We start from the raw sequence: 26,441 nt of genomic DNA, 5'->3' as shown, positions 1-26,441 counted from the left end.
CTAGTGGGTTAACAGTCAAGAGCAAAAGTGATTACACTCTCTCATGCACTCTTTGTAGCTATTAACAATAGCATGGACACTAATCAGCAGAGGAGGACTGACCAAAGGAAAATCACCCTTCCACAACTGGCATCACACTTAAGAGTCTTCACAATGGAAGCATGGATGCAAATCCAGGTATGTCCCCTACCAATCCGGAAAATGAAAATGTTCTTTAGATGTGCTACAAAGGTTAATTTTTTTCTTGTTAAGTACAGCTATACTACAGATTCCATTTTCAAAAATGGAGTTTCAAAATAATTTTTAAAAGTTTCAGAACCAAAACTAGACAGTGTGGTATCAAAGCAATGAGATACCAGCTCAGGACAGGTGTACCTAGAAAACTCTGACACAGGAACAAGAGAGCTACACAAAGGGATGGAACGTATCTACAGTATAAAGCAATTATTCATCTTAAGTAAACAGGACTTGGGAGGCAGGGAATAGTATGTAAAAGAAGGGGAAAGACCAACAAAATAGCTGCTCAGATTGTTGTAGACGAGTAAGCTGCAAGTTACAGTCCTTTATAAAGGGCATTCAGAGCAGCTGCCCAAGGTGTAGCTCACCAGGCCAACTCAACCAAACAATAAATAAAAAAATTTAAAAAATTAAAAAAACATGCACTTTTGACAACCTGACCCTAATGTTAAAGGGAAAAGGCATCACTGGTTAAAGAGACTGTGCTATAGTAAGTATTCAGATCTGAGAGTAACACCAATACAAACAACTTCTTGTCTGTAGAAGCTTCAGGCAAGGGACATGAAAGTGGCTCTCAACAAGAACAAATGAGATTAAGATCTATCAGTCACTCCCTCTCAGCAAAAAAGATTCCTAACACAAAGGAATAAATTAACACTGTGGGGCATTATAAATGGGACTTAAAAACGTACTCATAATACAAATGTAAATCTTTGGCAAAGTTCTTGAGGATCTCCTTTCTGGGCTATCCTGGGGAACAAAGACTACTTAAACAGCAATATCTCTTCAAGACAAAGGGGCAAACCAGTATCCAGCCAGTTATGTCAAAGCACAAAGAGTCACCCATGGGCATGAGGTAACAGTAATCAAGAACCATATGCAAATCTGTGAAAAACAGACCTACAAGCTGATGCTATGCCAGCATGGACTGCAAGAAAACACCCATTTAAACTTGTCCTTGGGTTCCTTCCTATTGGGCTGTGATTCCCACTGGAAAAACCAAGATGGAAACCAACAAATACTTCCTGTGTAACTCGAGCAACTAGACCTAGAACAAAATGGGCCATAGGCCAGCACACACATGCTCCAAGGATCAGGAAGAAGCAACATTGCTGCTGGTGCTCCTATAGGAGGAAGAGGAGGCTTCACTAAGCTTTCACTAGTCATCAGTCCTGAAAAGACTCATCCTTTGCAAATGAAAGGAGAAGGTATAGTAGACAGCATTTCTATTTCCTGTGTTAGAAAAAAGCACAACTGACAAAGATATTGCAAAATAAATGTAGTCACTTGTATTTACTCAGATATCCACACAGTCACAGAGGTTTTTCAGCTTTTGTTTGTCTGTTTTTTAAAGCTCCATCCACAGTTCTACACACTTTGGAAGAAGGGAGACAACACAGAAAGATCTAAGATCCAAGGAATGCATAAACTCAGATAAAAGATGGTCAGTTATTTTAATCAGCATAAGACTGCAAGTCTGAACACAAATTTCACTCTCAGAGTATACTCTTTTCCAAAGCAATAAAAACAGTCAGAACAACTGTCAGATGTAGAAAAATATAGTTTCAGTCCTGAATAAAAGTAGTACAAGCTAAACTATGTATTTATAAACATTTCTACAGAAAAAGAATTAAACTAGGAAAAGTATTCTCCTAATAGCTTAAGCTGAACAGAAAGAGAGCATCGGGAGTGATGAAAGCAGATATAGATCCTACAAAATACTACTGGAATACTGCACTACATTCCAAGAACAGAATGACTTAACGAGAAGTTATGGGGAAAAATGAAAGGAAAAAAATACACTAACTTTTTCAAAAGTTTGTAGTTCTTTGATTGTTTTACTCTGTTTATATTCATTAGAGTACATGCATTTAGCACAGTCTATTCCAGAATTCAAATTTCTAAAAAATCAGGACTTGGGGAGAAGCAGAAGACCTTTTCCTTATGCACAGCATGTCCTAAACCGTTCTGAAACCCTTTTCTATTTTAGAATTACTTTGACCATTTAAAAGTTCTGTTTGAGGGTAAGGGAGAGGGGCTGTTTTGTTTTTCTTACCCAGTATGTCTCTGGATTACATACTGCTGCTGTGTTCTTATGGGTACTGCTGGCTGCAGAGACATATGTCAATCTGCTCATGCTTGGACTTGAGTAAACTGACTGAGGTAGTACATTCTCCTTGCAAGAAGATTCCTGATACTGGGACGGGCAAGTAAAGTCCTTTTCAGACCTGAAAAACAGATTCAAAGTATGAGAGTATTAGAATATATTTCTAATGCTGCCCTCAAGAAAATCAATACTACACATTAGCTAGACTATTCTATAAGTCAACTTAAGCATTCTGTTTAACTTAGTCAGTAGAAATGATAAATCACAATTTTAACTGGAAATCCTAATATCCACATAACACGCCTGAAAGAATACACACACTACTGCACATATTAACTTTTGAGAAACACCCAACAGCCCACAACTCTAATAACATGTACAAAACACTAACTGTAATTAGATACCAAACAGTGAACTTAAAAGTTAAGTCAAAGAAATCAGCTGCCTTGTCTTTTTATGAGACTGCACATAATTATTAGCTACTGGCCATGTCTATATGTTTAAGACTACATTAATTTAGTTGTAATCTTACAGCTTATGACACTGTTATGGAAGCTCATTTAAAATACGTTGCTCCTTCAGTTGCAAAGAAAACTTTAAACCTTAGACAGAACTATCCGTCAAGATACAAAGTGGTCAAAAGCAATATAAATATAAATATTTCTACCCATCCTCTCTCACAGCAAGCAATGGTTCGAATTAGAAAACCAAATGGAGTGAAATACTTATAAGTTTAAAATAAACATCTTCATTGGTCTATAGAATGTCAAGGTTAGTCTATGAATGAAGTCTTAGCCTAATAATGAGCTTCTATAAACCTACATGAAGGACAACATCTGAAGTAGAACTTGATCCCTCAACAATCCTCACAAACCATTAATTCTTATAACCTGCACCAAGAATTTACCCTGAAAATGCTGTTCCAGAAGTCTCACTAGGAGAAGAGTGAATCAGAGGTGAAGTTGAAGGTCTGAAGCTATACTGTTCATCCTCCAGATGCTGTAAGTCACATTCAGGTAGAATGGATTTATTGTCTATCAAATAAACAGAATTTAATAACAGTATTTATTTAAGTACACGTCTACTGTAAAGAAAGCCTTTTCAATAACTGGTTACATTTATATAGGTTTACTTACCAGTACCATTCTGGGAAGTCGGGGAGAGTTTCTCAAAAGTTACACGTTTTCCATTCCCACCACAAGCAGTATTGGCATCCTTGTTTCTCTTCTCTATTTCTGCATTTTGCTTCCTTTCATCATTGTCCAATTTCTGCGTAGGCTTTGCATTTGTAGGACTTACTGAGACATATCTAATAGATTGCTTAGTAGGTTTTAAGTTGCTGAGACACAAAGTATTTCCTGAACTTCCCTCCAACAAATCATTACGTGGTTCAGGAACAGCATTTGTTGCTTGATCTACTGTTTCTCCACCTTCTCTTATACAAAATCTGCTACTGAGACTGCTGTTCTGGTAAGCAAGGGGACTTCTCTGTGCCACTTCCCTGTTTACTGCTAAAGGAATTCCACATGTTTGGGCTTCATTTCCATTAAGTGTATCTGATCTAACATCAGCACCCATTGACTGTAAATGTTTACTATTTACTACATCTGACAACTTTTCTGAACATTCAACACTATCCGCAGTTACGTCTTCATGGTTGGGAACACCAGACAGACTGGAAAAATTCTCACTATCACTTCCTTCATTGAGATAATTCAGCAATCGCTTTTCTATTTCTTGCTGTTTGCTGTGATTATTCATCAAGTCTTCTGCAAGAGCATCCTTACTTTTATCTTTACCCAGTAACAAGGTATCAGAAATAAGGTTCTGGACAGATACCCCATGCTTCACAATACTCTCATATTCACTTTCATGTCCGTTCTCATCTGTTTTTTTGAGGTATTTTTCCATATCAAATACACTATTTTCATCATTGCTGGATAATACCTGAGTAGCAGAGAGTTCCGCCTCTTTAGCAATTCCAGGAAGAAAACGTGTTCTTTTACTTTTATTAGAGAGTGCCATCATCATAGCAGCTAGCTGGGAAGGTTCAGCACTGGTTGAAGCATTAGCAATAGCAGCTGCAATTGTGCTAATACTCAGGACAGAGTCAGAATGATTAGATAAGCCGTCCTCAAACTTGTCTTTATGAGTTCCATCCTACAACAAACCAAAATGCACCACAGTAAGAAATTTTTTGTTTAGTGTTTTGTTTCCTGTATTTTGTTTGCTTGCTTGAATTATTTTGCCTTTTGAGATATGGTAACGTATTAACATTTCTAGTTGTCACATTTTTAATCGCCTGTCAAGAAGGAACACTGAAATAGGCATAATTCTTATTCTGCTGATTTTTTTAAGTCTACTCCACAAAGGCTTTTTTTAAAGATGAAATAAAGATTGCCTGCTAGGAAGTCTTAGTTCATGTAAAACTCTTCAAATCCTAAAAAGCTTTAATTCAGTTGGAAGAACTGGGAGTAAAAACCCATTGAAAACAAACAGCAAAGAAGGTACCATGACCAAATATACAGTAAACTCCCATTTAACTTTAAATCATCCACCTCTCTACAGGGGGAAGACAAAGCTATTCCTACTGTTTTCTCTGTCACTCAAGTCTGATTTGTTTTTTAGTTTTCACATCGGCCATGCTTAGCAAAGAGCATGGAGTACATAGAGAGTCACGTCCAGACCAGTCTCTTCCCACCTCTCAGACACACACCCATTCAGCAAGAATTGAAAACAGCTGTCCTCCTGTAGACACGCATGTATGTCTTCAAAACATCCTCATAAAAAGATGGACAAAGTATGGAGCAGATAAGTAGACCGTGACTGGATCAAAAACTGGCTGGGCTGACAAGCTCAAAGGGTTGTGATCAACAGCACAAAGTCCACCAGGAGGCCAGTTACTCACTGGTAGAGTACCCTGGAGATCAAGACAGGGGCCAGTACTGTTCAACAAGTTCATTAATGATGTGGATGATGGGGCAGAGTGCACCTTCAGCAAGTTTCATCATCATACAAAATTGGGAGGTGTGGCTAATACACCAGGAGAGTCAGCTGTCATTCAGAGGGACCTCAACAGGACAGAAAAATGGGCTGAGAAGTTCAAAGGGAAATGCCAAGACCAGCACCTGAGGAGGAATAACTCCAGGTACCCATAGAGGTTGTGGACCAATCAGCTGGAAAGCAGCTTGGCAGAAAAGGACTTGAGGGTACTGGTAGACAGGAAGTTGACCATGAGCCACAAGCCCTTGTGTCAAAGAAGGTCAACAGCATCCTGGCCTACATTAGGAGGAGCATTGCCAGCAGGCTTAGGGAGGTGACACATTCAGGCAGAGAAGGTAGGTGTCTAGGGTAGGTATCTAGGATTACCAATTTGAAAATACACTTTTTCAGACTTGCACCATGTTGATATTCTTAAATTCTATCAACTACAAGACTTTATTCCTATGGTAAAGACAAGTTGTTTTCATTAAAAAAAAACAGAAGAGCAAGACACAGATGAAATTCAGAAACCTGATGGCAGAATGTTAATAGCCTATGAGTCTCTGAAAAACTATAGGCTGACAGACTAACAACTCCAAAAGTGAATTTGGAAGAAAAAGGAAAACAAAATGGTGATAGTAACACCTGGCTCACTACAGGATCATGCTATTCTAATGAAACCATCCTAACAAACAGTGGCACCTATTGGGATTCAAATGATTAATATAAAAAGCAATGAGCTGATATGAAAGTCCAAATTTAGCTGTAACCAAAGAAACAATAATAATTGGAGTCAGTTGAATTTTCTTTCAGTTCACAATTGCGCTTTAGAGAAAGACACAAGACAAATACCTTTGCTTCATTTTTGGTAGCAGCTTCTGTATTAATGCTTTTATTTATTCCAACTGCAGTATCCATCCTATGCCCCGAATCTTCCGAGCTAGTAGAATTTGCATGTTCTTTTGTTTGTGCTTCTAGGTCATCTAAGAACAACAACAACAAAAAAGACATAGAGTTAATTAACAGTAAGGAAATTGTCTAAAAACTTGCATTCCTGGGATAGACTTGCTCCATTAATGCCCTGCAGAAAAAAAGAGCTGTTCCATAATTACCTGAGAGCACCTCAGACAACTGTGAAATCTCTTGGATGGTGTCACCTCCTGATGAATCAGACTGCCTTAGCAAAGCAACAGGTTGCCTTTTCTTCGGAGATGTAATATAGTAACCAAAAGATGGCTATAAAAAGAAAATATCCCAGAATACAGCATGAGTAAATTTAATAATTAAAAAATAGGTTCAGTGGGCTTGCAAAGCAGTTTCAGCCCACAGTTCCTGCCCAATTGGTGTCTGGCTCTCATACTACTAAGAAATAACATGTGCCTCCTAATATTGCAAATGCCTAATCCAAATACATACATTTCCCATATATATACATACATAAAATAAACTAACAAATGTCATGGTTGAACCCCAGCTAGCAACTCATTACCACACAAGCCATTCACTCACTCCCATCACCACCAGAAAGAGCTGAAGAGAACAGGTAAACCTTGCGGGTTGAGATAAGAACAGTTTAATAACTGACACAAGATATAAATTAAAACTATAGCAATTGTCATGAAAAGGAGGGAGGAAAGAATGCAACTCAAAAGAAACAAGTGATGCACAACACAATCACTCACCAATGCCCAGTCTGTCCCTGAACAGTGATCTGTGGCTGCCAGCCAACTCCCACCAGTCTAAAGACCGAGCATCATGTTCTGTGGTACAGAATATCCCTTTGGCCAATTCAGGTCAGCTGTTCTGGCCATGCTCCCCCCCACCTTTTTCTGCACCTGCTCACTCACAGAGCACGAGACACTGCAAAGTCCTTGATTTACAGTAAGCACTACTTAGCAACAACCAAAACATCAGTGTGTTATCAACACTGTTCTCATATTAAATCCAAAACACAGCACTGTACCAGTTACTAAGAAGAAAACTAACTATCACAACTGAAACCAGGACACAACTTAGTTACACCAGTTACACAAAACAAAGTACACATGCTCTCATCATCTCTGCCTGGAGTCATGCTCTGCCACTGAGCCTCAGAATGCACCATGACAGAACATGCCAACTCTAACAATTCATCAGGACACAAGTGAATTTCAGAAGCATACTTGTGTTCTTCCTCCCATAGTACACACTTTCCCATCCTTTTTTTGGTCTGAAACACAGATGAGGATCCTGTTTACCAAGAGTAGGTGAGAGAAAGGTCAGGTATCCCATAGATGTAAGAAGCATACAGATGTTGGTAAGTCAAATCTAGATGACTTTTACTGAAGTTGGGCATTTCCCTAGAGAGCATATCAATTATCAACAGCCATTCAATGATGCCCTCACTGCTCAAATACCCCTGTGTGAGCAGCATTTCATTCAGCTATTATGTGAACCTCCAACGTGTGCCCTGTGTACCTTTCTCCCCCTAACCCTACACATAATTAGTTCCTGACCAGAAGGTGAAGATCAACATTCATTGGTAACATTGGCCAGCACATCACAAATTCCAAGTGGGAAACTAAAGTCAATCCAGATCTTTCTCACACAGATAATTTCCTTTACAAGTGAACTTAGAAAATTAGTTCTCAGAATTAGTTACAAGGTAAGAAAAGTAGTGCTAGTTGTTGTTTTTCTTCTCCTTCTCTTGTCTCTCAACATTAAGATACATACCCGTTTTACATCACTGCCTCCACCAAGACAACCAAGAGCTTCAGATCTCTGACCAAAGAACTCCCCCAAAGACAAACGTAAATAACTGGCATCTTTATCAAGACCAGATGTTCTCAGCAGAATGCGGCTATTAGCAGATTTCCATGAAGTATTTGCTAATTCAGATGCATCTACTCTTTTTGCCTGCAGACAAAGAGATTTCAGAAGTTGTAACTTGTAAATAAATTACAGAACTATTCTGTTTACATTGACATAGTTACCTGCACAAGTCTGTGTGCTTTCTCAAATTCTTCCTCGTCCTGTGCAATCAGAGCTGCTGCTTCAGCTTAAAACCAAAGAGAACATTTATTAACATAAGGCATAAGTTATTAAGTGCCATCATTACTATTTTTCATCATTAAACTAAATTCTGATGGACAATTATTGCATATATAATTCTAGATCTTAGACAGTTTGAGACACAGTAGGAGTTACTCCATCCCGTTTTGGTGAGAAAGTTATATAAAATTAGTTTTAAAGGGGTACTCACTGGATCTTAACGAGCCAAAGTAAAATCAGCATTTACCTAATCAACTTAGGGGTGAATAAAGGAAGTCTCTTACAGCCTTAACCCCAAACTAAACTATGACTTTTTACAGGTTATGCTACCCATACTAGCTAAAATCAGGCATCATGTAGCTACTTCAGAACAAACTTTTAATATTTTTGGGATTGAAATTTACTTCATCAAGGTGTGAACTGGAGCAAAGAAACAGACTGGTTTGTACCACTTCATGAAAAACCTATGCAAATTAAACAGGCCAAATAAATCAATGTTACTTTTGAATTCAAATTATTGTACTAATTGCACAATTTCCACCTACAGAACAATGAACACCTAAAGTCTCTTCAGCAAAATTATGTGGAAGACTGATCAAGAGGTACTGCTCTACCCCCTCATTTCAAAGTATCATTAAGTTCGCCTAAACTTCTAAAATATGCAGTTTTGTACACAGAGCATTCCTAGTCATAGAGGACACGGGGCAAATGGAGGCAAAAGTCAAGAATGGACACAAACTTGTAAAGTGAACACAGGTGTTGTCCATAAAATTACTTACGAGAAGCTGCGATACATGCTCTGAGGAAAGAAACAAAGTTGGAATACGAGAAGTTGAGCAATTCAACTGTATTTCCTCAAGGCAACCTGGCACTATAAATGACCCATAGTGATATCCAGTTGAACTCTAAGTCAATATTAGTTCTTACTTAATCCTCTGTATAAGCATTACACCTCTCTGGAGACCTTTTGAAGCACTCAACGCTCAAGTGAGCAATCCTGCACTACTCCATACAAAAATACACTGTATGCATAGCTTGCTGACAGACAGATGTCATGAGACTCAGAAGCATCAGATGCAACATTTCCTTTCTGTTTCTACAGCTGTCAAACTCCACACTTGAGCATTGCAGACAGACAAGCAAACTAGCAGCCAGAAGAATGCTAACAACCTTGAATTTGTAAGTGTGTTATCCTCTATCATGCAAAGAGGTGAGCCAATTGGCTCAAAAGCAGAATTGCTTTAAAAACCCACCAAGTGGGAAAAACCTAAACAGCCTTGGAAAAATTTACAACAGTCTAATATTTGAATTTGACAGTGCACGTCTAAAAAGCAAGAATGTGTCAGAAATATAATGGCATTTGAAAAATAATGGAAGAGCACTACTTTATTGACACAGTAGATGGGGTAGTTTTTCCCAAATGGGATCATATTTGCTTGAACCAGCAGAAAACCACTATGGTGTTGGAAAACATTATTTCAACCAGTCAACCTCATTATTTCAACCAGTTTGATCACTCATTCAGAATAAACAGTTTTAGACAACACCATATACAGCATTTTCTTTTGAAAGAAAGAAGAATCTTGAGTGGACCATGGACATCTTGAGAATACAGTAGCCCATACAAACATCAGCTTTAGAAATTATAAGAGACTAGGGGAAATACTGCTGCACACAGTGCTCAAATCTATCTAGTAAAACAGATGACTAGATGACATTTTTGTGCTAAGGAATTGATTTGTCTACAGTGGCACATGTTAGAATGCTTTTTTTTGGTTTCAAAACACCCTTCTTGTGAAGAGTAAGAAATATGGAAAGAAGCTATCAGCTATAAATAATGATAATATCATTGTAGGCTATTATCAGCATCAACTTTCAAATAATTTGTAGTATCTAAAGCCTGGAGGCTTTAAAACACAAAATACTGATTTGTTGAAGTGGAAAAAAAAAAAGAAAAAAGGAAAGTTTACTTAACACTGTTACAGACAAAGCTATTTAAAAAGGAAAAAAGATTACATACAGCCAGTAATGAACTCCTCATTTATTTTATCATCCTCAAACAGATTTAAATCTTGTTCTTCATCAAATGAAGTATAATATGCAAGATCAGTCACCCATCTGCCCTCTTCATTTTGATAGACAATGCTGTGTGGTAAATCACCTGAAAGATATGAAATGCTACACTGTGGATTAAAATAAAAAAGAATGCAGTAAAATCTCCTTATTTCAGATCAAAGTTAGATTAATCTAGATTAAGTTCCCTTGCCAGAAGTCAGCAACAACTTAAAAAAACCCAGAGCTCGAGTTGCTGCAACTGCAAGCTTAAACTAGTTTCATCAGCAAAAAATAACAGTTAAGTGCAACATACAAGTGTTTCTTAAAACAAAAGCAACTCAAAATTTATTCATGCTACATTGTTTTTTATTACCAACTCCCACAACCGAAGAAAAATGTCTAGCTTACAATTTTATTTGTTTTTCCATGCAACAGAGTGTGATCCCAATTGCATAGATGGGTTGTATCTAAAGCATCCTACCTTTGTCTGTTGCACCTAAACTTAAGTTCTCAGAGCTGTCTCCAGTTGGTGACAGGTAAGCATCAGGAAGACCAACTTCACATTCAGGTGCCTCTGCCTGAGGTGCATTTGCACTAAGAACTTCAGGAGTGGCGTCATGCCCCAAAAACCCTCTTGCTGTGTTTAGTACTTCTGCATCAGAAGAAGCAGCCTGACATTCAGAGGACTGTATTTCTTGCTTTGGAAGGACGTCTGAGACATCAGCTCTTCGGCTGTCCATGCACTGGAGATACAGTGAATCTAATTGCAACTCAGCAGCAGCACGAGAATCCAGCACATCTCCAGTAGTCATGGAATTCTTCAAAAACAATAATCATTTGAAAAGTGTCAGAAGTGTAGTTGTTAGCTATTTGTACTAACACTTCTAGATACAAAACATTCCAAGTTAACTATGCTCGAAAAAAAATCTAAAAACCAAGTGGTGTTATTAAATTTTTTTAAAGAAAGGTTGTGTGGTTAGTTCAACCTCTAGCAAGTTTTCAAACACACTGTCATCTTCTACTATAGCCTTAGTCTATAAGATTAACAGGAATTTGAATGGCAATTTTATACCAGTTGCTGTACTGCTCTAGGCAGCATTTCTCTTTGCACAGGACATCCGGTTATCCCTTCATTTTGTGAATCTTCATCACTAGCATTTCCAGAGTCTACTCCTGTCACAGCCTTGTAACTGGCAGAATCCTGAAAGTTCTCCTTTAAATTAAAAAAAAAAAAAAAAAAAAAAATTAAAGTTACACTAGAATAGATATACCAAAGGAAAAAAATTAACACTATAGGGCTTTTTACAATTTAAAAATTTCCTAGTAGTAAAGAGATGATCATACTTTGTTTACCTGTGCCATTGCAATAGGCATCTCTAGCTGCCAGCACCACCACCATGGACAATAGTTCCTGGCTATGCCAATCCATGCACCTGCCTCTAAAGGCATACACAGCAAGAAGATGGAAGGATCCCTTCTTTTTTCCTCCTATATGCTCTCATTCCCTCTAACATGAGCAGCGTGCTACTCCTCTTTCCCTTCTGGTTACTCACTGTTGGATGAGGACTCCAAATCCAACTCAGAGCCCCACTGCCTATCTACAACACTGTAGAGCAGGAAGATCTTACACCAGTAGAGAAGACTTGAGATCAGAGAGTAGAACTCTTGTTATTCTCACTCTTTAAAGCACTTATCCCTTTCTTCATGTACAGCCACAGACCAGAAACTGGCAGCCTATGCCAACTACTTGTACAGGGTTAACATCACTTCCCACAGCCTGGAAATTGATGTCAGTTGGGAAATTTCTGAAATTTCAAAAACTACAGTTTATTTAACTGTTTAAAATCAATCACACTTTTCCACTCTGGTCAAGCATGAGACTGCCAGGATTGCATCCACTGCTGCAAAGTCAAGAAAATGGAAAGACACTTAATCCCTGGCAATCTATCTGCAATGGAGCTAACTGCTGCTCAAAGGCAAACCACAAGCCAGCCAGTTGCTGCCCTACATTTACCTTTCACACACTTACCAATTATTTAAGAGATTGACTTACTCTCCTGGAAACACAAGTCTGTGATGCTGTACACTTAATAACACTTTGGACATTGCTAACCAAGACTTAAAAAAGGAGTGATCAAAGAGAGTATTTATAAACTCGCCGTATGATAGGAAAGAAGCCCCTTAATAGCTATAGAAATAAAAAAATACACCAAAACAGTTAAAACTAGTTCTATTTAAGAATAGCAACAAATTTCGCTACTGAAAGTTTGTTTAACATGCTCAAGGACCATTTGGGACGCTGAGCTTCGAATTTTAAACCTACTTGAAATAAGCCATTTTCAGAAAGCTTCAGCCCTCTCCAGAATTCTGAGAGTTTCTGCAGGTTGGTGTCTCCTCTCGTCATTTCTGGTTTTATCAGCTGCTCAAAATAGGCTTCTAGTTCAATATCAAAGAATTCCTCATCATCAATATCATCATCTATTGAAAGAGAAGAAAATAACTACTTTTAATGGTCATGTTATATCACCTGACATACTATCAAAACAGCTCCATAATTTCTAATACATTGAGTTTCACAACACACAATCAGATCAGAATTATCTTGTTTTTCCTTAAAATAACTGGGTCACAGAAACATTACCACATGACTAATGATACACAGCAAAACAAGATGACACAAGCTACCATTTTAACTTCCAGGCTATCAAATAACTCATCTTCCTTCACACATCTATACACCATCACATCCCAACTAGTAAATCATATATATACTTATAAATTAAAAGGAAAATTTACGTAACATTATTCAAACTTCCCAGAAAGTGACTGAAACATACACATATATGTTCTATATTTCAATGGCAAAAAATGTTAAGTGCTACTACTAATAACAATACTATTCCCATTTGCCAAGTAAGAAGTTTTCCAAGACACAATTTTTCTTGCATGCTCTTCGCCACAGAAGTTTATCTCTACCAAGCTGAACTGAAACTGTAGCTACGGTTACCACTTTACTAAATTAAAGCCCACATTTCTATCTATATTTTTGATTCACAGTAACTGAGGACTGTTGTTTAATTTTTTAGATTAAAATTCCAATTGTGAACTTCTCTGACAAACTCCACAGCCACCTAGTCCTGTTACGATTTTAAAATAGTCAGTTTTCCAAAGAAGAGAGTTTTGTTTCATATTGCTACACTAGCTCTTCATCCAGCATAATCCAGTAATAAATACTTCAGTAAAACAATATCTTCCTTCTAAAGTATGTAATAACTTTGAGTCACAATTGCAGACTCAACTACCAAGGGTTATAAACACGCTTACCAGTGGCATCTTCGTCTGAACTTGGAAGAGATGAGAGTTTCTCATTTTCCAAAAAACTTGAAAGGCTATTGCTAAGGTGATCACTTGAGATTTCACCTTCTATCAACTTTTCAGAAGGTTCAGATGGACCAATCTGTGAAAAGCACCCATAGAGAAATGTTTTTGAGAGTTACTAGCTATTGTATAAATTCAGTTAATAATAAACAATTAATGAGGTTAATAATATTACAAAACTACACACACACTTTTTTTCCTACTTATCCCAGCAAACACTCTAGTTCCAACAGACCTTGCGTGCTGGCTTCCAGAATGGATGCATGCAAGAAACACAGCAATCAAAAGAGGGAAAGAGGGGAAAAAGCATCTGTGTGACACCAAACTTAAAAGACCTCAAAATTAAAGCACCGAACCACTGCATTAAAGGGTTTACACTAGAAAAAAATGCCCTCCTCCATTCATTGAGCTGCAATCCAACTCAAAGTACAAAGACAAGTCTCAATAGTTTCCTATGCTGCTAAAACAGTGGTTCCTCAGCAGTTGTACACCCAATTTTGTTGGAAATTTCTCCAAATGAGCACACGAAATTACTGATAAAGGAATATTTCAGCTGAATCTACCGAACTGCAAATATTCTATCTTTTCTATATCTGAATGATTTTTAAAAACAGCACAACGTAATGTCTGGTTTGGATTTAGTCTCACATTCTTTGTGATTAACAGATTCATCTTTGACAGACAGCAAAAAGTCAAAGTTTAGAAAGCAAAGAATTTGAAAGGAACTTGAATTATGGTTTTTAGAAGACAGCCTGAGAGCATTTGACTGTAACTCACTGACCACTGTGGGCCCTACAAGAACAGAATGCAAGAAAACTAAATGAATTCAGCAAATGCCAGCTGACACATTAAGGAGTACATATTGGACAGCATTTGGCTGCAGCTTGACACATATTTTCTACAAGGACCAGGAGATCTCCCATTCCTGTCTGCCTTGTATCTCTGTGTTCACAGCTGTCAGCTTCTCCAACACAGTAGAAAAAAGAGCTGAAGCCTAACCCTACCTGTCAACACCTGCAGCTATTTGCTAGCTCCGGGATAAAGATACACACACACAAATACAAAGGCAGCAGGAAGATTGTGTTCTTCCAAATGGTGCAGTTATTAATGTTAAGGACAGCGAAGAAGTCATCTAAACTCATAGTCCTCAAAGTAACAAACATATACAGGGGCAAGTCAAATCAGGTTGATACTGTCTACTTCAATTTCCAAAAGTATTCCAAACAGTTCCTCAAAAGGCTTTTCACTAAGCTTAACTACAGTGGGACAAAATGCAAGGTCCTTACATTGACAAAGGACTATAAGACAGCAGAGGCTAGGAGAAAAGAACAATTTTCACAACTGAGGAAGATCAGATGGACTGATGCTGCCATGGTACTTATTACATTAAGCGACCTACAAAATGGAGGCAAAGCGAGGCATGACACAACCAGCATGCCAGCACCTTTACAAAGTTAAGGGATACATGATACAAGACAATAAACACAGTTCAATGTCCTCCATCCTCCTCGCACAGAATTAAGTCTGTGAGGCCTAATTACAAGATTAATATTAGAAAACCTTTAATTTCACTGTATTTAGAAAAGCTTTTACCTGGTTATTCTTAATGTCTGGAAGAAAACATATTCCACTTGGCAAATCTGAAAGAAGGGAATGCAGTGTAATCAGTATTTTATTATATTCTCATGTTATACTCCTAAGTGCCAACTATTCTCTACGACAGCAGACTGAGCCTCTTGAAGGTCCTGGCACACACCACAAAAATAACCCTGAAACATACACATTACCACAACACTAAAGCTTACACATTCTTGTAACAGTGGCGTAAACTATTTGTGAGTAATTAAAAAGGCTTCATCAGGGTTAGAACTCTAAAAATTATGAAAGACAATTATTGCCTTAAGGTTTTCTACAAGGCAGAGCAAAACAGAAGGAGTCCCAGGCTGCACTAGCAGAAGTAAGAAGAAGCATTCTGTTTCACTATTGCATTTCACCTACTGGGCCAATTCTTTTTTTGGATCACTTTAAGCAGCTTCCACTTGTCTTTGTGTTACATTCACCCATAATCCAAACAAGACAGAGAACCTTTCAGACACGCACATACAGATTTTACCAAAAAAAGGTTCCTAATTCTTAAGTAATAGATGTGAGTAAAAGGCAATTTCTAAATCTTGAATAAACAATAAGTTAAAACCAAGCAACTAAGTCTAACAGGCTACTATCAAGTCCAAACACTGGGCAGCCCCATTTTTCCAAAGCACCATGATTTTGTTGCCACAGTTACTGCCACTTCCTCAAGAGTACAGTAGTTAGTGACTGAAGTCAACACTTCCCTGTTAGAAGTGTGTTCTATAAAGGTCCATTTATATTAAAGATCATAGTACGTTCTAATTGAACATGTTCTCTGTCAAAATTACTAATACTTGTCAGAGACTGAAATTGTTAATGATTTATGCATTCTAGGAGACTTTTGCAGGCTTTTGACTTGCATGATACCTCTGATGAGCAGTCGGGCCCCTCCCTCCCTCCAGTGCTGAAGGTGTGAAGTCCTGAAAGATAAGAGCTGACCTTGCAGGCTTTTGACTATTGATACATCTGACGAGCAATCAGGACCCGCCCTCCCTCTGCCAAACTTGAAAGGCGGGAGCCAGGCCAGACACAGCAGCTCTCTTGCGCAGGGCCCAGGGAGAGGTTGGAGGCTCGAGGCATGGCCCGTGACACTGACCATGGATATGATAATTCATAACTTCTTGGAGTGTGGGGGCTTCCCTCCTTCACCCCCAGCAGATCAAGACCACCACTTCAAGTGACAGACATGGAAGCTGCAACTATCAAGTTTCATCGCTGGACCCCGTGGGCGGTGACTATGGACATCTGTCCACTCTCAGCTTTTCTTTCCCTTACTCTCCCTTGCTCTTATCCTGCCTTTCTCTTCCCTATGCATTTTTCTCCTCCCCAGAAAGGTTATGACAGCACCCAAAAATGTTAGCTTACCTATTGATTATGACAGCACCCAAAAATGTTAACAATTGATTCAAAATTGTTAAAATAAATCTTATCAATATATGTTTTCATACACCGATTATTTAGTGTCGTTTCACTTTAATCCACCCCAAAGGAATTTTTGATAAAACCTGGGTTACCCCCCCCTCTTTTCCTGGGGCGGGTCGTAACATTTTTGGCGTCACGGACAGGATCCTTTGGATATAGTGGAGTAATCGGTGTAGTCTAAAACTGGTACCGAGGGCGAGTCAAATGGTGACTGTCCCCTCGCAATAAAATTATAGTAAGAATTTTTCTCCTCTCGGTGTGACCCGGGCACATCAGACCTGTTGAAAGGTTTCCTGGTGTGGCCTGGACCTGTTGAAAGGTTCTCTGGTACCTGGACCTGTTGAAAGGTTTTCCAGGAGAGAGTCAAACCAGCCCTCAGAGGGTTAAGGGGGAGAAAGACATTAACCTAAGCTGGGTTAATGACTGAGGCAAAGGGGATGATGACACCCCAGGTTGAGTTATATGGGGATTATTCCCTCCTGATAGCTATCCTTGGTTTACAACTGTTTTTTGTGGGTGCTGTCTTAGGCGTGTTCCTTAGAGCAGTGCAAAGGCAAAAATCAGCTATTCAGAAATCTGTAAGTGAAGTGATAAAATCTTTCCAAGAGTCAATGAGAACTTTGCAGGACCAGCTAGAAAAAGAGGCTATTCAAAAATCTACCGGTGAGGTGATAAGGTCTCTTCAAGAGACAATGAAGGCATTACAGGAGCAATTAGGAAAAGAACGTCTGCAGTTAACTGCTGAACGTCAGGCACTGGAGAAAGAGAGAGAGATTAACTCATTGCTTAGGTCAGCCCTTGAAGATCAGGAGGAACAAAATGAAAGGCTTAAAAAAATACTGGAAATGAAAAATTGTGAATTGCGAGACATTAATTCAAAATACCCTAAACCGGTAGATGCTAACAAATCCCTGTACCCCTCTGGGGAATTAGAAGAGTTGAAGCAAAGTTACCCGGAGGAGGGGGTAATACATATGCGTCCCCTCATTAAAACTGAAACCACTGGCCAGGGGGCAGATCGGCAAACTACCACACGAACTACCCCGTACACGGGGGAAGCACTGGCCAAAATTCAGGAAAAATACAGTCGTAAGGCCAGTGAATCAGAGACTGAATATGTGTGGAGGGTGTCCCTTACTGGGGGAGATCGGATTTTGTTGAGTGAAGATGAGGCCAGAGGATTTTGGGGCCCAGGGATCTTCCTGACCACAAATGATAACCGAGCTCCGTGGTCCCTGACCCAAAGAGCTGCCTACTGGGCAGGTGGGTTAGACCCTATAGAAAGGGGAGATCCTTACACGATTAAAACACCCACAATTGGCCACATTGTAAAAAGTGTACAAAAAACCGCATGTCTCCAGTTAATGCATACAAAATTATTAGACCCACAACGAAATTCCCCAATGGAACTCGAGGCAGATCCACAGAGATTTCCAGTTTTAATTCGAGGCCTGCCTGATGCACTAAAAGTTTATGCTAAACAATTACAGGAGCGCATAAAGGCAACCCCCAGACCTAGAAAAAGGGGTGCTCCATCAGGATTAACCTGGTTGGAAATAGCCCAAGAATTAATAGCTACTGGTCAGCAGCTGGGGCTCTCTGGTACGAGTGGCCAGAGAATACACTGCAGGAGGGCAGGGAAAGTCCAAAAACCTGCCTCACCAGGTATTTGTCAACAAAATGTGTCATCTAGCGGGAGAAAGAGATACAGTCTGTGGAGAGAAGGTGTTGCAAAAGGAATTCCTCGAGAAGTGATGGATAAATTACCCACTGCTAATTTAGAATACTTGATAAAGCAGTGGGATAAGATCAAAGAGCACAAGGCACCTCCTAAGGGCAGCCCCTCTAAGGAGTCCAACACTGTGATCCCCTCAGCCTCTCCAGAAACTGGACTAACCAGTTTGACCAGTTCTGAGTCAAGGAACTGGACTTACTGCTCTCCAGTAAATAAGCCAAAAAATAGCCAGTGGGTTTATGAGGGAAAGCTTACAGAAAACAACCAGGGAGATTTGGTAATCACTTTTCCTCTCGGCCCTTTTAAATCTTTGGTTACATTCGTGGTAGACACGGGTGCACAAGTCTCAGCACTCCAAACTGAAGCTGCTATTCAGTGTGGCATTAAACCAGACAAAAAAAAGATATGGGTAACTGATGCTTTTGGCAAATCCCGACCCCAGTACACTGCTCAAGTGAAATGCTGGTTACCTGGAGATGAGACAGCCACAGAAACTATCATGATTGTGGGGCCATTACCAGCTAACATCCTGGGGTTAGATCTCCTAAAGGGGAAGGCCTGGACAGACGCCGGAGGGAGAGAATGGATGTTTGGTCTCCCATCCCCCTCTGTCCGTCTGTTGCAAACTGCTCCAAGTCTGCCTCCTTATAAAATAAAAAATGTAAACCCCTACCCACTCCCTTTAGGAACACGTGAAAACATTACCCCAGAAACTGCAGAATTGCAGGAGCAAGGAGTAGCTGTCCCTATACACTCGCCATGGACAGCATGGTCTGTCCATAAACCTAATGGGCAGTGGCAGCTGCCAGTGAGTTACCTCGATGCTGACACTGGCTCACAAATAGCTGCTGTACATAACAAAGCTGAACTGATTGCCCAGATTGCTGATGTCACCACAGGGGACCAGACTCAGACAAGTACTATCACCCACTTGGAAAGTCTGAGACTTCAAATTCCGACAGAAAAAGTAGCAGTGTGTTTTCCCCCTGACACCTTGGCCACCCCAGAGCAAATAAAGATGCTGAGAAGTAAAAAAGAACTCCAGCATGCTCTGAGTTTATTTGTTTTTTGGAGAAAACATGTTCCAAACTTCTCTATTATTACTGCCCTAGTGACATTATGCCAGATAAGAAAAGGAGTTGGATAAATAGATTCTTCCTTCTTTTTAACAATCGGTCTGTAGTGGGCCAGATTTGTTCTTTTGCAGAAACCTACCAGCAGAGGAGATAACCTGCCAGCAGAAGAGATCAAACTGCATGAAACCAATGGAGCTTCAATTGCAGCAAGAGGCAGAAGAGATAACTGCCCCCACAACTGCTTCTATTATCAGCTTACAAGTATCCCATGAGAAAACGAAATAGCAACAGGACTGAAGACTTATACTGTTCTTTGACATGTATTTATGTTTTTATCTTAATAACTTTGTAATATGCATGCCTGTATGTATTTTTGTCTCAGTAAGTCTGCAATATGTAGAACTTTGCCACAAACATTGTGTTTGTGTCCCCTCTACTCCCAGAATTACTTGTGTTATCAGTTTATTAATAATTGTTGACTTATTTGGGTTTTGTTTTTTTTTTTATCACGAACAATTCTCTGATAAGATTGTGTAAGACGAGCCATTTTATGTACTGCTAGTTTAGTTTTGCCAAGTTTGTTTTGTTATTTTGTTGGGGGGCAGGTTAGCTTGGGAAAAGCTTTTTGAATGTGTTCTTTTATATGAGCAACTTACTGGTAAAATTGTATAAGATGTACTGTTAATTTGATTTTTGTCAAGTTCATTTTGTCCTTTTAAATATCCCTCTCGATTGAGAAACTCAACCAAATATAACCTGGGAGTTAGTACAAGTATTTATGCATATTTAGAGTCATATAAATATACATTATATACATTAGCCTTCTGCCTTGAAAGGCATTGAATTTCATATTTGGTTAAATTTAACAAAACGGAACTAAATTTAGGCCTAAAAGAAAACATAAGAAAGCCTTTTACCAGCTCCCAAGTAACTCAGTGTTTTTGGGTTTTTTTTGATGTATAATTTCAAATATTTGTATGTATGTTTGTAACCTCATTAATGTTAAGAAATTTGATTGTAACTATTGAGATCCTATTACATCCCCTATGACTACTCACGGGGTGGAGAGAGTAACTAATGCAAATTAGCTTACTATGTTATTATAGAATTAGTTTGGGTTTTTTTGAAGGGGGGGAGAATTGCAGTGCATTGGGGCAATCTCTTCCTTTCCTTCACTCTTCTGTCTCCCTGTCCACTATACGAAAAGCACCGCCCACAAAGAAGATTCACAGAGAACGACAAAAGAAGAGAAATTATTGAATGCATAAATCACGGGGTGGTGTCAGAGACTGAAATTGTTAATGATTTATGCATTCTAGGAGACTTTTGCAGGCTTTTGACTTGCATGATACCTCTGATGAGCAGTCGGGCCCCTCCCTCCCTCCAGTGCTGAAGGTGTGAAGTCCTGAAAGATAAGAGCTGACCTTGCAGGCTTTTGACTATTGATACATCTGACGAGCAATCAGGACCCGCCCTCCCTCTGCCAAACTTGAAAGGCGGGAGCCAGGCCAGACACAGCAGCTCTCTTGCGCAGGGCCCAGGGAGAGGTTGGAGGCTCGAGGCATGGCCCGTGACACTGACCATGGATATGATAATTCATAACTTCTTGGAGTGTGGGGGCTTCCCTCCTTCACCCCCAGCAGATCAAGACCACCACTTCAAGTGACAGACATGGAAGCTGCAACTATCAAGTTTCATCGCTGGACCCCGTGGGCGGTGACTATGGACATCTGTCCACTCTCAGCTTTTCTTTCCCTTACTCTCCCTTGCTCTTATCCTGCCTTTCTCTTCCCTATGCATTTTTCTCCTCCCCAGAAAGGTTATGACAGCACCCAAAAATGTTAGCTTACCTATTGATTATGACAGCACCCAAAAATGTTAACAATTGATTCAAAATTGTTAAAATAAATCTTATCAATATATGTTTTCATACACCGATTATTTAGTGTCGTTTCACTTTAATCCACCCCAAAGGAATTTTTGATAAAACCTGGGTTACCCCCCCCTCTTTTCCTGGGGCGGGTCGTAACAATACTCACCTCACAAAAAACTTTCACAAATACTCGAAGTTTAGAAAAGGTAATGACTAGAAGCATATATTTACTAACTCTATTTATTGAATTATAAGGAATAAGTAGAATTTAATCAGAGGACTGGCATTAGCAAAAACCCCAAACAAGTTTAATATCAAGAGCCATGCTTTTAAAATAAGTTGCAGAAGATTCTTTTGCTTACACTACTCTCTCTATTCATGCTTCAAACAAACTGTAGTTCTCACAGCAAGTATTTGAAACCACTTTTTCATGCATCATTTCACTAGAAGAGTATGTTCCCAGATCGTACAGCTGCAGTTAAAACCTCTATTACAGGTTGGAATAGGGCAAGAAAAGAGATGTTAACTAAAATACAATCTCACAGCCTTACACCTACTAAAACAGAAGGGGTAGAGGACAAGTTACATACACTTCTTCCACAGAGTTCCTGGAATTAAGTCAGAATACTAGTTGCATTCTAGTATGCTACTCTACAGCAAACATTATTTTCACCAGCTTCCTGTCTAGCTTTGTACTTTGAGGAAAAATCCAAGAACTTAATGGCAACTACAAGCTTTCTCGGTTTTCAGTTTGCTCAAATCCAAGAGATTATTTTTCAGAACCTGTTTATACTCTGCCATAAAACAGTGAAAGGGTCAAGAGAAGACATCTGTAGCATAAAAAGCTAATTACAATGACAATAAGTATAAAATTTTTCCCCAAATTTAATACCTTCCAATCGCTCAGGCGGCAAGACTTCACGTAAGGTACCTTGACTGCGATTTGAATGCTCAGTGACATTCTGATCTTGCTCTCCATACATTGAGTGGGACTCTTTCAAACTAACACAAGTTGTCTGATGCTCTACAACTTGTGGAGCAACGTCCCTAAAAAGATATTAAAAATTAGTGAGCTACACAGACCAACATGAGTATACAACATCTCTCTACAGAAAGATTTGATAAATTCTCCAATTGCCTCGTTTCAGTCCACTGTTTCCAAGAGCAGAGATTCTATAGACCTGTCATTTTACAATAAAGGAAAAAACATCAAGATTACAGGACTTCAGTTTCACAATCTAAACTGTGAAACAAATAGTTAAATTTCATGCAATATATGCCTCTCTACCTGTTTGTTCCTCTCTTTCGTTTCTGTAAAAAGGGTCTACTCTGAGCAAGTTCCATGATCCATTTAAGAGAAAGTCAAATCTTAGAGAAGATTTTCCCAAGTCCACAGTATCAGCAAGTTTTTTGTAATATTAAATTAGGGACTAAATTATAAAGAACATGACTTACTAAAATTACATGTAGTTAAGTAACAGCTTTTTTAATTCTGCAGGAATGTTATTCTTCACTTCTGGTTTTACAGAACTTCCACGCAGGCAGATAAGCTAATTATGTCATATGTTAAAATTTCCACTCAATTGAGTGAACTGAACCATACTTTTGCTTCAACATTTTAGATAAATAAATGAAACTAACTCTCAAAGTCTAAAATGCAACTATTCCATGTTCTGTGGCCTTTGCTTTTTTTTTTTACTTCAGTACAATCAAGACACTGACTCCCTCTCAAATCTTATATTCTTTGTTTTTAAAGGGGCATACTGCCTAGACTGCAATTTTATCCATGAGAAAGACACACATTTCAGTTTCCATCACAACAACAGGAACAAATTTGACCTTAGAATAACCTATGCAACAGCTTCCAACACTTCCACTGCTTAGTAATGCTCTCTCAATTATATCACTGACATTAGTTACTTCCTACAAAACAGCAATCATTGAGGCTACAAGGAAGGTAAATTTAATAGAAATTGATGCTCCTTTCTGTTTGCAAACTGCACAATACTTACTCAGAGCAGATTTAAATCAGTGCAAGATATTATTCACACACATGACATGAACCAGAAAGATCAGCTTAATTCCAGATTTGTAAAGTAAACTAGGTAAATACAGGCCAGATTCAAATAAGTCAATTAATTATTCATGCTTAGGAAATTTTTCATGAGTGTGACAACAAAACAAAATCTCACAGTTTAGAAAACATCACTTCTAAATATTCATTCCTGTCATGTACCTGAAGCCCAATTAGTCAATCTAACAGCAGAATGCTGCTCAGGCTAAGTGGCAGCACTGCACAGGATGATTCCACGTGGCCTGCCACTATCCCTCTCCAGAAAACATAGAGGAGCTTCTTTTAGTAGGAAAAGCTGCTCAGTCTGTCAAACACTGTAAGCTAACAGGCTAATGCACAGCTGAGCTCTCCAGTTATAGTCATCAAAAGGTCAGTAGTAAAAGCTGCTGCTGAGGTGGGCAATTCAATTCTGAAGTAGTCCATAATTAGCTTATAGTACATATAAATTACATTCTACACACTGGTACCTGCACTTTAGAACAGAATTAGATTTTAATTATCTACTTACATGTCATCAGGGAAGCAGAGAGCAAGTCCCTGCATTGGCTCAGGACCTGACTGACTACTGTGAGAAGACCCTGATGGAGATGAATGCTTTCCATCTAAATAGGATGCACAGTTATCAGAAAGCCTGTAAATTTGGGGAGGAAAAACACACATCAGAACCAGGATCATTCTAAGCATTGCGCCTGTTTTCCAAAGAATGGCATAAAAATAAATCATATTGATGTCCACTTATCTCCTGGAAGTTAAGTTATTCTAATATTTTAGCATTTTCTAGCTAATCTGTATCTACAGGTACATACATGTACCCCAAATGATCTCCTCCAGCCTTCTGCAGTTCTTTAGAAAAATACCGCATTATAATTTTAATGTCTAGTGGTACCCTTTTGGAACCACCTTTTGGGTGTGGAAAGACAGAGTATTAAAGTCTGATCTTACTTCTTGTTAAGTCACGGGACAGCAGTTAAGTGAGCAAAGGCTTTTAATTTTACTCTTTGCTCTACTGCTTGCTGAGCAAAACATTATAAATTGTGTTAATTATTCATGCTTAGGAATTTCATTCTTATCCATAACTCTAGTTCTTACGTTACCCTTTCTAAAATGAGTCAGATTCAGGTAAGTTCAATGAACGGTTAACAGAGTTAAGAAAACACATATGTAAAAAATATATTGTTCTCTACATTACTTCAAACTTGACTATACTAAGAAGAGTTGACTTAAAAGAAACTTGATTGTTATCAGTCGAAAAATGAAATTACTCTTTTAAAGGGTAATTTCAATAAATTTTAAGTATTTTACTAGTCATTAGTTTGATGTAGATTTTTCATTGGTAATACAGACAAACCAACATTTGCCAATTACTGTGCGACTGATTAGTAAATAGTTTTATCAGCTACCAAATAATCTGTAAAAAGATTTTTTTTCCTTTGAAAAGCTAAACGTTTCAAATGGTTCAAATGGATTTTATACTGCTGAGTGGCATTTACCAGCAGTCTCACCTGTTGTCACACCCCTTTTGGCTCCTGGCAACAGTGGAGGCCGCCACAGGTAATCCTGGGTTTGAGGCGACAGTGACATTCTCAAAGGCGACACTCGCGCTGCTGTTCAAGGAATAGCCCAAGAAGCTCGGGAGCGTCTCGTCGGCGATATTCCTGAAGTCTTCCATCACTCTGCACAGGCTGCTCAGAACAGCACTCGGCCCGGCCACACCATCAGCCCCGGCCCGGCAGCATCTGCAGCAGCGGGAGCAAAACAGACACAGAGTTACACAAGCCAACATGCTTTACTCACACCTCACAGCCGACGTTCTTTGGTAATCACCCCGCTTCATCAACAGACGTGCTTAAGAACCATTCCCGACCCTCTCCCGCCAAGACTTTGTTTTATAGCTTTCCTGGGCTGCCAAAAAAGAGCAGCGCTCCCGCGGGCTACAGAGAGCCGGCGCCGCGAGACGTGCCAGCCTATATTTAGGCTGTAAAGCCGCCCGGACCGAGGCAGGCAGAGCCTTCCTGCTTCCCTGGCCCTGGCAGCGAGCACCTGAGGCGACACAACCCCCGTGTGTCCCCCCGAGCCGCCGCTCGGCCCGGGAGCGGTGGGAGGGCTCCGGCTGCTCACCAGCAACGCGCCGCCGCGCAGGCCGGAGCTGGGAGCCGGCGACACCCTCGCACCCGAAACAGGAAGGGGTTGGTGGGCTCTGCCCTCCCAAGGGTCCCGCCGCCGCCGCTCTCCCCGAAGGAGCGGGAGCGCCCGCGGACGGACCGACCGCCAAAACCCGGACCCCGCCCCGCTCCGCGCCGCCGCCGCAGCGCCCCCGCAGGCCGGGCGGGCACCGCCACCCGCTCACCTGGCTCGACGCGGGAACCACGGCGGGACCGGGACCAGCCCCCTCCCAGCGCCAGGGGCGCGTGCGCACCTCCCACACCTTCCCGGTCCCGCCCTCCCTCCCGCCCGGCCAATGGGAGAGCCCCAAACAGCGCCCGCGATTGGCCCGCGACGGGACACGGCCGCGGGGGAGCAGACTGGGGAGGGACGGCGGAGATGCTGATTGGGCGAAGGGCGCGCGGCACCGCCCAGCCCCGCCCCCCGGGCGCGTTCTGGCGTCCGTTAGGCGGGAAGCGGGAAGGGCGGGATGTTTCCCGGCATAATGGATGTTGGGGGGGTGTTTCGGGAATGAGATAATGACATCGGTTTGTTTTGTTTCCGGTATTTGCTTTCAGGCCGGCCAGGCTTGGATCCCGGTACCGGCGAGTAGCTCGGGGTCTTCCAGGGAAAAGGCCGCTGAGCATCCCACCCGGGATGTCTGAGTAGGACCAGCCAACCTGGCCCGGCTGTCTCGGCCA

The 26,441-nt window shown here is 40.1% G+C and overlaps 1 protein-coding gene across 3 annotated transcripts in view; it reads right to left on the bottom strand.

Moving 5' to 3' along the window:
* Positions 1–26,006, bottom strand: part of CEP192 (centrosomal protein 192) — a 67,096-nt gene extending 41,090 nt beyond the window's left edge. The window contains exons 1-17 of one of the 3 annotated variants that reach the window (XM_064657309.1): positions 25,946–26,006; positions 25,101–25,334; positions 24,107–24,229; positions 22,417–22,571; positions 15,383–15,429; positions 13,736–13,868; positions 12,735–12,889; positions 11,484–11,624; positions 10,893–11,229; positions 10,377–10,517; positions 8,299–8,363; positions 8,039–8,221; positions 6,439–6,562; positions 6,179–6,309; positions 3,481–4,504; positions 3,252–3,378; positions 2,294–2,465 (exon numbers count right to left, since the gene is read on the bottom strand). In XM_064657309.1, coding sequence (XP_064513379.1) covers positions 2,294–2,465; positions 3,252–3,378; positions 3,481–4,504; positions 6,179–6,309; positions 6,439–6,562; positions 8,039–8,221; positions 8,299–8,363; positions 10,377–10,517; positions 10,893–11,229; positions 11,484–11,624; positions 12,735–12,889; positions 13,736–13,868; positions 15,383–15,429; positions 22,417–22,571; positions 24,107–24,229; positions 25,101–25,267 — 3,225 coding nt within the window. In that variant the 5' untranslated portion in view covers positions 25,268–25,334; positions 25,946–26,006. Of the gene's footprint in view, positions 1–2,293; positions 2,466–3,251; positions 3,379–3,480; positions 4,505–6,178; positions 6,310–6,438; positions 6,563–8,038; positions 8,222–8,298; positions 8,364–10,376; positions 10,518–10,892; positions 11,230–11,483; positions 11,625–12,734; positions 12,890–13,735; positions 13,869–15,382; positions 15,430–22,416; positions 22,572–24,106; positions 24,230–25,100; positions 25,335–25,716; positions 25,871–25,945 lie in introns of those variants that run through there. The other 2 variants (XM_064657315.1, XM_064657304.1) reach the window with 2 other exon arrangements.
* Positions 26,007–26,441: the final 435 nt, after the last annotated feature.

The sequence above is a fragment of the Pseudopipra pipra genome, chromosome 1, assembly GCF_036250125.1.
Source record: "Pseudopipra pipra isolate bDixPip1 chromosome 1, bDixPip1.hap1, whole genome shotgun sequence".
In the NCBI taxonomy this organism is placed as follows: domain Eukaryota; kingdom Metazoa; phylum Chordata; class Aves; order Passeriformes; family Pipridae; genus Pseudopipra; species Pseudopipra pipra.
Note: the sequence above shows the minus strand (reverse complement) of the source record. Positions and strands in the feature narration are given on the sequence as shown.